The sequence below is a fragment of the Cyanistes caeruleus genome, chromosome 11 (genome assembly GCF_971803275.1).
Source record: "Cyanistes caeruleus chromosome 11, bCyaCae1.hap1.1, whole genome shotgun sequence".
NCBI classification, from domain to species: Eukaryota; Metazoa; Chordata; class Aves; order Passeriformes; family Paridae; genus Cyanistes; species Cyanistes caeruleus.
In genome coordinates this window covers 16,803,366-16,817,461 of record NC_141711.1, presented here as the reverse complement: position 1 = coordinate 16,817,461, position 14,096 = coordinate 16,803,366, and the positions used below count along the sequence as shown (strand labels likewise).

The window sequence follows — 14,096 nt, the reverse complement described above, 5'->3', positions numbered from 1 at the left end:
GCCATTCCTGAGCACGTCCAGGAGCTCCTGTTTTCTTGGAAGCATTGAGTGTATGATGCCTCCTAATAGTAGCCCAGTGTAATAGCACAGAGATCCAGAGAAGTGTTCTCCAGTATTGTTCACTCTGGTATGGATCACCTACATCCTCATCTTTCCTTGGAGATGAGGCCAATCTTGTGCCTGGGGTCATGGGCACCTTGCCAAAATCTCCCACTCCTGACTTAGATCTTCCTTTTAACCACAGAATGGCAGATTCTCTGAGAACAGGGTGCACAATCCCTATCTCCATTACCTGAGCTCACCAAAGGTCAGTGCATGAGACCGTGGATTCCTTCAGGGATGTAGAAGTCCTTCATAGTCACTCCATACTTCAGGCCCTTGGAGCAATAGAACTTTCTTCTCTAGCATGGGTGAAACTCTGTGGATCATTTCCTCAGCTGCACCCTGCTCTGCCAAGCTGTCTCTGGGGGGAGTGAGCAGCAAGAATCTCCTGCTTCAGCTGCTGGCCAAGGCTCTGCTTTAATGCGCCATCTCTGAGTTCTAGAAGTCCTAGAGTCCTAGAAGTCCCCAGAAGTGCATGTGCTTTTCTTCTGTGATAGTTCTGTCTTATTCTAGGGGAAAAAACACAAGTGAAATGTTGTTGGGATGGTGGGGAAGCTCTCTGACTATGGAGACTGCATTGCATCCATCTGCCCACCTGGCAGATGCAGGGCCCTCCGCCACGCTGGCAGGTTAATGTAGTGTCCTTCAGTGAGCTGTTACAGGGATTTACCTTAATGGGAGACCATCTTCTTCCTGTCCTGGAGAAGGAGCATCTTTGTTCCCCCCAGAGCAGCCAGGGGTTTGTCACAGTTGATTTTGCAAAGGCAGGTGATGGCTCTCTGTGGATGTGAGATGACCTAATGCCTTAAGCTTGCTGGGGTTGTGCAGAAGCACGACTGACTGCACACCCATTCCTAGAATCAAGAAGCTGGATCGCCTCTCAGATTGGATGCCTTTGTCATGTTGCCATCCTGCCTTCTTTCCAAAACTATCTTTGCTTTGGCACAGATAGGGCTGCTGTCACTATAGGATCTTTTCGTTTGGTCTTCTAAAACTCCAGAGATATTTTTTTTTTGTCTTCACACTGCTTACAGCCCCTATGAGAACAACATTATGGTTTTCCTTTATTTAGATCTTTGATATAACAAACTATGCTGAAGTAACACATTACTATGTGTCAGTTGTTCTGTAGAAACTGTGTCTGTGTAGAGACAAGACTTATTTTAAATCTCAAGTCTTTGATCTCTATATCTGAAGCCAAAGAACAGTAATTTTAAGGCAGGCTTTCAGGATTTTTAGCCAAACCATTGCATGCTAGCAGGGACCCTCCATTTGCTGTCAAAATTCACTTTGCTAAAACACGTCTGTTTCAGAGGCAGAATGTTCCTCATTCCAATGCTCACAGAGCAGCTTCCTGGAGCTCTAAATGTGTCCTTACTCCTAAGTATTAAGCGTTTGTGCCATTTTCAGTGCAGAAGACAGCCGAGCATGCTTTGGGAGCATCCGTAAAGGATTGTGTATACATAGAAGCACTTAAGGGAAAGCAGAAGTCTTCTGCAATCTATGTGCACGCTCTCCTTGCATTCTGATTTCATCCATCGTACACAGCCTGTGGTACTGTAGACTTGCACAGCTGAAAGGAAGTAGCTAAATAAGGTACAAGAGTCCTTTTACACAGTTGACCTAAAACATGGGGGGAGATGAGGACGTGCATGTTTTATGGCTGTGCTAGGGCAAAAATCTGGGCAAGTTCAAGCGTTCCTGTTGGAAAGATCATTTGGACAGTGTAGCTGTGCTCAGAGGTTGTGTGGGGGAGATACAACAAATGAATTTCTTTCCTTTTTGACAGAGTTTATTTTGATCATATATTTTTTTGCAAATCATTACTTCATTCTAATTTCTTGTGGATTCTGGAACTGTAGTATTGTACTAATCAGTAGATGAAGATACCAGGATTTATATCTTCATGTGAAACCTTGCACATGAAGTTAGGCCTCTGAGTCAAAAACCCCACACTGTTCTTCAGCAGTGGTTTTGCTTTGCTGGTTTGATTGCTTTGGTTTTACTGCTATGACCTGAAGAATACCAGAGGGTGTCCAAGAGCTCTCACTCACAGGGGAGCACTGATTACCTTGGCATGCCTATGGAACCAGTTCCTCCATTAGGTGCCTGGTCCTATTCCTCCATTGAAATCCCATGCCCTGCTTCTGGTAACAGCACCTAAATTGTTGGCATTCTGACAGGCAAACTGTGTGAAGGCTTTGGAAACAAAAATATCCAAGCTCGGCAGCTGCTGCACAGAGCTGGACCAGTCCTATGGAGGAGGCAGGGAAGAAGCACAATAACAGCTGGTGGCAGGAGCCTCTGTAGTTGCTCCACCTTAAGAACCAGCCTCAAGTCACTTGGTTATGTTTCAAGTGTTGTTCTCTGGGTAATGTGATTGTTGGAGATGGTGGAAAAATCAGCAGCCATTGGGGTTTCAAGGTGTGGTGCCATTGTTCCACGGGCTTCCATATCATCGCCTCCCTGCTATGGTCTAAAATGGAAGGATGCTCTGGAGGAGTTGGGGGCAGGGGGGCAGAGCAGGAGTGGTGTGCCGCCCCAGGCTGATGTTACTCCGTAGTTCTCACATCCTGAGTGTGCTTGTCAGATCCATGCAAAGCTCTGGATCTGGGGGAGAGGAAAAGTGTCAAGCCCCCACACGTCTTCAGCAGTGGTTTTCAGCAAGTGGCTCCAGGCTGCTCTCTTCTTGCATCACTACTTCAGTGCTGTCTGTGCAAGGACAGCTTGTAGTGAATTCCAGAACGCTGCGTCCCTCTGCGAGCCGACCACAAGAGCTGAACGTCTGGCCTGGAGCTGCATTTTGGCAGGATATGGGGGCCACAGTTATTGTTTTTGTATATGTTACTGCTGCTATGTTTATGAGTTCGGTGGGGGAGAGCAGAGGTGGGGAAAGTGCAGAAGGAAGAATGTGCTGGGCTTCCCCTTAACTGTCTCCATGTAATGCTTGGAATGATCCTCTGGCATACATTCCTCCAAACGTCTGAGCCTTTGTATCTCCGTATAACATCCAGCCTTGCGCTCTCGGTTGTGTCATGCTGGATTAAATCCATGTCTAAACTACTCATTCCCTTCATGAGGACTGGGATATAAACGTCCTCTTATTGCAGAGCAAATAGAATGAAAACTTCTGCAAGCTTGCTTTGTGTCTCTCATGAGGTCTCCTACATGTGGAAGTAAGCATAGTGCTCTGATCTTGCCTTGCTGATCACAGCAGCTTTCAAAAACCCTCTCTGAAGGGGAATCAGGAGCCTTATGGGCTGAAGAATACCATTCATGCAGCCCTTTTTTAAACAGAAAAGAAAGAAGTGACTCGAGAGTTCTGGATTTGAGTAAGGCTTTAAAATAATGTACCACGTGAGGCTGCACACTGTGCATGGAGTAGCAGAGGTGTCTGCCCGGAATGCAGAGCAGTCTCCCAGCAAGGGGCAGCACTGCTTCTGGAGAGCAGCTGCCTTCTGCAGAGAGGAGAACTCCTTCATTTTCAAAATGTGATCTGGTCTGGCTGTACTGCAGAGCAGAATGGATGCTGTGGGAACAGCTGGATCAATTTGGTTCTGTCAGTCCTGCCAGCTGAAGCCACACCTCTAGTTCCAGGTGCCCACTTGATGTAAGAGTGTCAGGTGGCTTTAGCTGCCTTCTACCACAGATGTGCTGCTGGACTGCATATTCCACTGAGCTGAACAGCACACAGATTGATAAATTTCCGTTTAGCATAATTATATTGACTAAAATAATATAGGAAGGGGGAATAAATTCCTCTGCAAGGTGGAAGATTCAAATTGGAGTCTTGTTATTAAAGGCAAAGGTGCAAAGTCAGGATTGTGTTGTTGGAACAACATGCAAAGAGCTCCCAGAATAAAAAAAAATAAATTAAAAAATCAGTAGGGTTTGATGATGAAATAGTTTTGTGTGGTCCTGTCTTTGATGTGGTAAAGTACAAAGATAAAGTGAGAGGGAAGGGAAAAATAGAGAGTGCAGCAAATGTTCTTAGGCGTAGGCTTGAGGGAGATGGGGGTTGCTTTTCAGGAGGCTAGAATGTCTTGCCTGAGAGAAGCATGCATGGAGTTACCTTTTCATAGAAGGTGAAGGGCTGAAACAGTAGGAGCCAGATGCATACCTGGGTTGAAAATACCACAGTTGAGATGTGCATCTTTAGTAGGAGGGAAGACAGACTCCTCACCAGGACAGCTAGGTGCCTAAAATGGCACAAATCACATGTAGACCAGCCTTCCTCTTGCTCCAAACCAGCCAAAAGAGCAGCAGGAGGAGGGAGACAAGCCCTCTCGCTGCTTATGCCCATGTAGGACCATCTCTGCTCATGGTCATCTGGAAAGTACTGTTTTGGAATGTGCCTTGACATGTGAAGGGTGAGGTTGTGAGTTTGGGCTGTTCCTCAGCACTCCAGTTCTTGGAGATAGTTTCAACATCAGGATGGATCTTGAGTTGGTCTTAGGTTCTGTAGTGTTCACCCTGCACTTTACTTTGGGACATATTTCAGAGCAGATAACTGGAGTACACAGTTAAATCAGTGGGTCCCTTCTGCAGTGATGGAGAAGACAGCTTTCCAAGGAATGAGAGGAGTAAAGGCTCTATAGTTTCTTGAATCCAAACTTAAAGCTCCCACACCCTCTTGTTATGTGTGCAGTGACATCTATACCAAAATGAGAAAGTTGGAGTTCTCATTCCTGCTCAGCTGCACTTTTTCATAATGCAAAGGGATTGGACTTCAAAAAGTAAGCAGGTGTTGAAAGAAAAATAGCAAAGGCAAAGGAATAGTGTTAGTTCTTTCTGAAATATTGTCCAATTAAAATGCTAGCTATTCGTGTAAAATACATCTGCAGCAAGGTACTTGGAAATGATTTATCAACACTTACTTTGGAGAATGCTGCCTCCAAGGTAGCACAAAATGCGAAACTGGCAATGGAAAGTCACTATGACTTAGAAAAAACAAACAGCAAAGCAATTATTTCTTGCCCTAAGGAAGGGTGTGTCTGTCACTGGGTTGTGTGAGGCAAAGTGGGAACACTACTATTAACATTCATGGTAAACTGCACGGTTAATCATCATCCAGCTAGTCCCTGGTTTCTTTCTTTTTCATTCTGAGGTAGAGGGGTGGTGGTTAGAGGGCTTGTCATTGGAGGGAAAGGGAAATTGATTATTTAATGTGGCTTTCTTTATGACAAGGCACTAACATGACTCCCGTCTGTATTTAAATGCTGTCCCCAGGTTACGACTATGGCTATGTCTGCGTGGAGTTTTCACTCTTGGAAGAGGCCATCGGATGCATGGAAGCCAACCAGGTTGCTTTACAATTCGGTCAATGCTGCTAGAAGATTTTTAATATATTTTTTTTTGGTGGGGTGGTGGAAAGCCAATGAGGTTTTTGTGAAGGAAGATCTGTTCTTGTATAATACACAACACCGCGGTTTAAATGTTGTTACCAGAATCTTGTATCAGGCTTAGAAATGCCAGCAGGAAAGAGCTGCTGGACACCATGTGGTCTGCCCTCTTCCCTGGTGTGTGTCAGCACACTGGCTGCAGTCAGAGGCTGGTGGCTGACAGACTCCTACTGCAGGTTTTGACCCTGCTGTTTTTGTACTCTCTGAAATGCAGTCGGGAGAGCTGTGCTGGCAGTAAATGCTTCCCCCGGCTGTTCGTGCACACACACATGCACATGTGACTGTAGGTGCATACCCTCGTGTGCAGCTCTGAGTCAGCTGTGACTTGAGTGCTCCACTTTGCCATATGCTTTATGTGTGGGAGAGATGCTTAATTGTGCATCTCCCCCATATCTATCCTGTCCTTTGGCAACCTGGAGCTGCAGACACAAGGACTACCCTTACGTGCAGTTGAGCCTGGTAAACCTGAACATTTCCAGCCCTTAAAGGACAAAATGACTGAAATCCCCAGTAGCTATTCTAGAGGGGCCTTTACTCTGACCTGGTATTTGAAGCTAGAGCTGTTGTTCCCCATACAAGAGCAAGATGCATAAAATTTGTTTGATAAAACATAGATTTCCATATCATACTGCCCTCCTTGTGCCTTGGAACTGCAAATGATGGATTCCTCAACAGAGACAACTTCTGATCCCCCTTCCTCCACCATGTCCCTTAAGCCTTCTCTTTGCTGCTTTCTTCCTCCCAATTTGCCTGAGTAAGAATCTGTATCAATTATCTTAAGCCTTTTTACCTGAATCCCAGGTCTTGCTGTCACGGGAGGAGAGTTATGAGTCAGATTCAGAGCTGTGCATCTGCAAAAATGTAGTTACAGCTAATGAGTCTTCACAGCTGGGGTTTCAAAGGTCCCACTAAGCACTCGCATTTGCCTCTATTTTCAGTTACAGAGGTATTGCAACTTAGAAAAATGTTTTACAGAAATAATTCTGTTGCTGGGAAAGAGCCTGGCACATTCCCACCGAGGTGGTGGTGAGGAGCAGAGAGAGAGAAGGCTCCAGAATTAATTATTACTTTTACCATCAGTGACAACTTTTATTTCCCCTTCAGTGTTTCTACGATTCCCAAATTATTTTGTTGTCACTGGGGAATCTATAATTATAGATGACACTGCTTTTAACCAAATGCCTCTCTGTATTCTCTCCACCATTCTACTCTCATGAAATAACGTCTTCCTATGCAAGAGCAACTCCCAAGTGTCTGGGAATTTGGGAATCCCTCTTTTTCTGATTGTTGATGCCTTCTCTGCCCTTTCTCCCATTTGGAGTATATAGAATTGGGCAGGTATTTTAACTTGATCAAGTTTGGTCCATTGCTACAGCCGAGAGCCAGTAGGCACCAGTCCTTAAACTGAATTGAGTGCCTGCAGGTGCCCAGTAAATCACTGCACACATGTGCATGGGAAGAAGCTCTGGCTGGTGTTCCACTGCTGCTTACTGACCTCCCCAGCATCAGTAACAGCAGCCATTCAGGCTGGGGAATGCTTTCCTGTGCTTCCCTTCCCTGCTAGTGACAGGAGTTGAGGTCACAGCCATGCACATCTGGGATGTGCTAAAAACAGGGTATGGAAAGTCTTCCAGTTTTCTTCCTGCTATACCCGACTCTGTGTGTGTGCAGAGGAAAGGTGGAAGATGGAGTGCTTGGAAGGGATTATCTCCCAAGCCTCCATGTGCCAATCTTCATCATGTTTTAGTAGATCTACAGTAATTAGATAAGTGAGACATGTGGGGTTTGGGATGACCCAAGCTGCATGCATTTGGTCAGGAGAGCTGTAACTTCTGGACTGCCCCACTTAGGTTAACTTGTCTAATCTGCTTTTGACTAAATATGAAAAGGAGCCCTTCTAATTACCTAACTAAAAGAAAAAAACAAACTAGCAATATTTGTACCAAATAAAATTTGACATACTGCAAAGGAAATAAGTGACTTTAAAATTCTCAGAGACAAACAGAGATCTTCAAAAAGGGAGTTAGGAATTCTCCCTAGAGAATAGATATTCCACTTCAATGACTTCCAGGGTAGAGTTACAAGATCATCTCCTTAGACCGAGAGTCTGCATTTTTGCAAGCTGCAAAACAAAAAACCTGTGTTAGCTAAGACACAGATTCTTGGATAGTTCAGTTATTTTCAGAAGGTTATCAACTGTCCCTGTCAAATTCAGTCACTTGTGAGAGCATAAATAGCAAGTGACATTCTGGTCCCTCACTAGTCAACCTGACTCTTTCTCAGGCATCTGCAGGCTGGGAATAAATAGCTTGTGCAAAACCAGCATTTCTGATGCTGTTTAATGCCTGTTGAACTGCCCCTGCCTGAGGAACAATTTGCTACATCCCTATATTGTATCATTCTGATACTGTGAAATCTTTTTGTTTTACTTGACATACACCAGCACCCACTTAAGATCATTGCCAGACTTGCAAACTACAGATTTACCAGGTTCAACTCCCTCCATTCAGTAAATCTTAGCATGTATATGCGACTGCTGAGATTTGAGGGGGCTTTTCTGTTACATATATAGTGATAAGGAAACACCCATATTCTGTGTTGCCCTAATTTTGCAGGAGAGTTGCATTCCATGTGTATTAACTGCCACAGCTGAAGTAATGACAGCAGGTCCCTTATTAATTGCTTTGACTTGTTGACTGTTGCATTGGCAACTTATTCCAGCACCAAGGTCCCACCTAATATGCATGAAAGGTGCTGGGTTGCAGATATTCCCCGTGTGGAGGTGCTGGCTACAGGGCTGGAGGAGTGAGGTGCCAGGTGCAGGCTCTCCCACTGCCTTTGTGGGGGCTCTGCCCTGGCAGGGCAGATGAGCTGTTGACTTGTTGTGCAGAGCCTAGATCCAGCCCTTGTAGCAGCTTCATGGTTGGTGATGCTCCTGGTGGCCTTTTGTTTCACGCTGGCTGTCACTTGAGTTGGGTGAGACCTCTTTTCTGTCTGTGATGAGCTGCTTTTCTGTTGGGGAGAAAGTTATTTTGAATGGAAAATGGGGTTTCTGTCTGCTAAGCCACATGATTTATCCTAAATAACTTTCCCTTATTCTCATTTTTGAAAGGATGTGGTGTGGCATTTGGCATTTCTTTGGCGTAGCCCCTGGTGTAGTAGTGTTCCTGTCTGAGGGTACCAGCTTGGCTTCTTGGAAGCAACTTAGGGAATACAGCCCATGGCTGCTCTTGTCCATAGGCATGTGATCTTCTTGTGCTCCTCCTTCATGTGTAGAAAAGAGCAGACATAATGAGCATGTCTCTTGGTGTGAGAAAATCAGGTGGGAAATGAAGTACCCTTTGTGTACTGTTGTGTGTCGTAAAGGCAGGAGGAGGAGAAATGGAAAGAGCCTATGTCTGCTGCTTGCATCTTTTACTGTTTCCACTGAGATGGAACTGGTTGTTATACATATGGAAGCAGGATGGGATTTTTGAGCTCAGGAGCAAATGGTTTGTCTCAACTGACTCTAGTATTGTCTCCAAATCCGCTCAGGCCTCAAACTTAGCAACACTGACTGCATGAATATTTCCTAGCTTTTTTTGCTAGTACCTAACAACTTTGTAATCATTTCCTTCTATTTTTTAAGAAAGAGGGCAAGAGGAGAGCTATAGCATGAACTTTTAGAAATGTCTACACTGTACATTATTGTGCAGGTCTCCAGGCATGTGCTGGAGTGGTTGTTTGAGACTTGCTCTTGTGCCTTCCTGCACTGAGGCTGGCACTTGTCAGAGCAGTTTCCCTGCAGTGTTGTCCTGGTTTAGCTTGCTGAGCACACCAATGTCTCCACTCCCTGCTTGTTTTTTACTGGAGAGGGTTAGAGGGATTCTTACTGGATTTTGTGGGTGCTCACTTGAGCATGTCCCACTCCTGTCAACTAGAAACATCAACTGTGTGTTTCTCCTGCTCTGAGCCTATTCCCCTGTATCCATTCACTTCAAGGCCTTTCTGTATTCTGTGTGAACAGAGCTTCTGGTGCAGATCAGATTTCACAGGCTTTTAACTGTAGCTGTTGGTGTTAAAATCCACAAGATGCTGTGACAAGCAGGCAAAGCTTAGGACTTTCTGTCCTGAAAACATTTGCAGTAACAAGCCACAACTCTCTGGCTTTCCAATTAAATAAAGAGGGAGCATGTGCTTATCCTGAGAATGGAACTTCTCCTGTGACCTGTAGCCTTGGAGTATTTATTGAAGCCTGTGGTACAGGCAATTTGTGTTGCAATTTGCAAGAAAAAATGTGTGTCCAACCATCAAAATTAATTGCTTTCCTTTTGGTAGAATGTGCCTAATTGTGGAGTCTGAAATTTTTTTTTCTATAATCTGCCAGATTCCCTCTATAATGGAAGATGACACCTGCCTCAAATGAATTTTCACAGGCTGTCTGGTATCCATCATTTATTCACTTGACAGTATTAGTCTGTCTCTTTAGCTTTAACCTGCAGTTGAGTGTGGTGGTGGCATGTCCACAAATACACTGAAATCCGTTTGTGTGTTAGGCTAAGGGTGCTGGAGATGGCCTTGCTTTTGATCTGTCCTCTTTGGATCCACAGCTGGCATCATCTTCTGCTTTTCTTGTTGCATTATTAGGTGTGTGGATTTTGCTCAGGTTGTATCATTAGCACATCTCTTCTTCCCCTGCTCTCCCTCACCCCCACAAAGCCTGTCCTGCTTTTCACTGTGTGGATTTCTAGAATCTGCTTTTGGAGTATTCCCTTTGAGTGAGGGAAAGGTTTGTATACCTAGGCAGTTTCTTCTGTAAACATCCTAATGGTTTGGGAAACATGCACATTTTGGAGGAATTTTTATGAGCCACCTGACCTATGGAAAGTTCTCTCCACAGGCTAGGGGATGAGTGGATTTCCAGGCAGCAGAGCTGATTTGGGTTTTTTTTGTATCTGATTCAGTGTGTGACTTTGTCACGAGTTCACCCTGGCCTTACATCATGGAGGCTGGACATGTTGAGTCAATCACTTTTTCATTCCCTCTTGTGTCTCACTAATCACCACATCGTAGGGGCATTTATCTGGAGCTGTAAGCTTTTGAGATCAGTATGGAAGCCTACAGTGGGAAGCTCCTGGAGCTGGGCAGACACTTGCCTGTGAATAAGCAGTTGGATCTGCCTGCAGTGACCTGTGACAGGGCTGGGTGCGTGGGTGTACATGTGTGTATCCTGCAATGAAGCTGTGATGAATTCACTGCTTGTTTGGAAGGACTGGTAAACCTCTGCGTGCTGCAGAGACCCTCCATGTGCAGAGAAGGGTGGCTTTTGTTGTAAAATGTAACTGCCAAAAAGTACCAAAAATATTTCTCTGGACCTTTTTCTCTTCTGTCTTCTCAACATCTTCTGTCATCTCAGCTCTCCAAGCCGTGTGAATCCTCCTAGTCCTTCTTCCTTTGGCACAGAAGGTTGTAAGAGATCTCTGCCAGAGACTTCACACACTCTTCCTTTCAGCCAATAGTAGCTTCCCATCAATGTGTTTTCTCCAGCCCTACCCAGATAAAAAAACTACAACCTCCTTCTTGGCAGCTCTGTCCTGCCTTGCCTCAAGAGGCAAACCATGCTACCCAATATGTTTTAAAGTAAGTTCACTTTTCACTAGAAGAGTTGTGAAGCTGCATCTTCTTGCTCTACTTGTGTGATTCCCAGCTTGCCATGTCCCTCCACCTCCCTGCTAGCATTCCAAAATCCTGTCCTCCTTTTTCCTTCAGCCTCATCTTACCCATGTGGAAGGGACTGTATGTGTTTGCTGCTGCTGAACTGCTGCTCTGCGATGGGATTGTCCCAGAGGACAGCTTCTGGGTGAGCTGGCTGGATCATGCAGCACATGCTTAAGTGGGACTTCCTCAGTATCTCTGATTCCTGCTGGGGATGTGTGTCCCAGCAGGGTTATCTCAGGACTCAAATATTGCTGTATATTACAGTATTATCTATTCTGTGTGCTGAGGTTGGCTTGGGCTGCTATATAAATAGGTTGTTTAACATAAAGCATCACTCTACCCTTCTCTAAAATGACACTGCTCTCCCTCCTGGCCCCTGCATTTCTGTTCTGGTGATGGGTTTGCTAGAATTTTTTGCCCATTGACATTAACAAATCTGTGTAATGATGTAACTCGGAAATAACCATTCTTTCCCTATAGATTATAAATGCCTTGATAATCAAGTTGTTCTCTGTTGGATTAGCTATTCTGTTTACAATGCCAGGAGCTGGAGGGAATAACTGTGGTTTCCTGAAATTTGATCTGTGAGTGATTGACAAGATAGGTGTTTAGTCCTCTGTGGTTGATTGGCTGTGTGATCTATCAGTTTTGTGCTGCATCATTCACAGCTTCTGGGCAGGAAAAGGTTGGCTATTCCCCACACTGGTGGCTCAAAGTGAGGAGCCACCATGGGACAGCTGGACCTTTGATGCCCAACACTGATGTTGTAAAAATGGGGGTACTTGAGAACTTCTGCCTGTGCATGCAAAGTGCAGTGTGTTCCATGGGTAAGTCTGCTTCTGCCCCTTCCACAGGGCTAAAGTTGTGTTGTAGAGGACTCAATGGCAGAGCATTCCTTAAGAAATAGCTTTGGTTTGGTCATTTTCAGTACACAAAGCATTTTGCTGAGCGATGAAGCATCTGGAACACTCATCCTTTGAATTTGTTTCTAGGTGAGATCTTGCCTTGAGCTAGGAAAGATTTGAAGTAATCTTTGGATGCATGGGCAGGATACAGATGGCACCCTGTCTCTGGAGCTGTCAGGTCCTCTCCTCCTAATGTGTTAATGGAATAATTGTGTGCCAGTGGGGAAATGTTAGTCATAGATTATGCTGTATGTGCTACGCATAGGTGCAGTTTCACCTTAAAACAAAGAGCGATGGTTTACTGCTGGCTGCTCTTTGTTACAGACTCTGTTTTTTATTGTGTTTGCATTCATCATTGGTTGATTTTCTGTGAAGATCTGTAGAAACTCAGTATATTCTTGTGTAACCATTTGGAAGGTATGTACCTTGTAGCCTGAGAGCGCTTCAAAGGAACGTGGTAAATCAGGTGTAGGACAGATTGTGTCGTGCAGTTGATAGATTGTGTATATGGTCAGAAGGAGATTTTGGATTAGGATGTAAAATCCCTTGATCAAGCTCCTATATGAAAGTAGTAGGACTCATGGCACTAATTTGCTTTGATGCTTTTGAAGTCATCCTTTAAGTAAGCTGGTGACTAACCAAACTGCGGCTGCACTCAGAAATTCCCTCTGTACTCTTAGAAGTGGACGGTGCTGATGATACGACTGAAGTGTCTTAAGGGAGATGAGCAGGCAGTGAGAGGGAAATGTCTGGACGGGTTCAGTTGTGAATCAGGACATCTCAGTGAATGCACAACTTTCATTTCCAGAGTGAGACCGTATTCTATCACGGTTTTGCCGTAATGGTTTGCACAGGACCCGTCACTTGAGAATGAGGTGACATAAACTGTTGGGCTGAGTCCAATGAGTCCTCAGCCCAATTCCAGCAATGTCGAGGGGAACACCAGATATGTTTTACAAGCATATGAGCCAGATTATAACGCTAGGACTCCATCTGGACTGTTTTGATAAGTGGGAGCACACCAAAATGTTGCAATTTTCCCTTGATGAGTCGTTGTGAGCTTCAGCCTCAGAACTGTTCGTTCATGCGTTTGTGCTATCTTAGCAGCAATTGCTTTTCCATTGCTTGATGCACTGTTGGTGTTGGATTGCTGGAAAACAAGAAGGTAAAATGTTGACTCCAGAGGTGGAAAAAAGAATGTCTGACTGCACACTCCCTGGGGTTAAGGAAGAAGTCAGAAGCACTGTTTCCTTCTCTTCAAAGAAATGGTCTGCCTACCCTTCTGTAGAAATTATGTATATTTTTTGTGTGTCTACAGTTTTGATAGTGAGAGAGAGCTGGAATTCCTTTCAGATGTGGATTTTAGTCTGTTTTCTTCCCAGCTGAGTTTGTGTTGGACTTTTTCAATTTAAATAACGGAAGTTTGGCTACCTGGAACTGGGGTTCATTCAAAGGGAGTATGTTGAATTTTGCTGTTTTCTGCTCGGGTTGTGAGACTCACATGAGTAAAATATTAAATTCAGATTCAAGTCTGAAAATGCAAGATCAAAGCTCTGGCAGTCAGCAACTTTTATTTGTGAATTTCTGTTTCCATTTGACTGTAACTGGGTTGTTAATGTTCTTGTCTAGAAATGAAATTATTACCGTGGAAAATGGGGGTGGCACGCCTAAGTGGGCCATTGTGTCATTATCCATCAATCACAGGCAACAAGGAAACAGGTATTTAACACAGGAGGACACAGAGTTATTATCCGCCCCATTCCCCTGCAAGCCACAGGGCACCTCCTAGACTCTTATTAAAGCTTTAATACCTATGGAGAACACAGAAACACAGTGTGCTACAACACCAGAGATCAGGAGTTTTGCTGTCATTCTGCATCTGTGCAGGACCAGGAAACACATGAAGTGGAAGAGCATTGAGAGTGCTGGAAGGCAAAATCTCTCTGCACTGCTGAGGAAAGGCAACTTCCTCAATCCTCTCACATAAGGG

General features: G+C 44.6%; 1 protein-coding gene across 2 annotated transcripts in view; it reads left to right on the top strand.

Moving 5' to 3' along the window:
• The window catches only part of RBM6 (RNA binding motif protein 6), a 57,815-nt gene that overhangs the window by 16,977 nt on the left and 26,742 nt on the right, over window positions 1-14,096 (top strand). For both annotated transcript variants that reach the window (XM_086846243.1, XM_086846244.1), the window contains exon 6: window positions 5,332-5,405. In XM_086846243.1, the coding sequence (XP_086702369.1) occupies window positions 5,332-5,405 (74 nt within the window). The remainder of the gene's footprint in view (window positions 1-5,331; window positions 5,406-14,096) is intronic.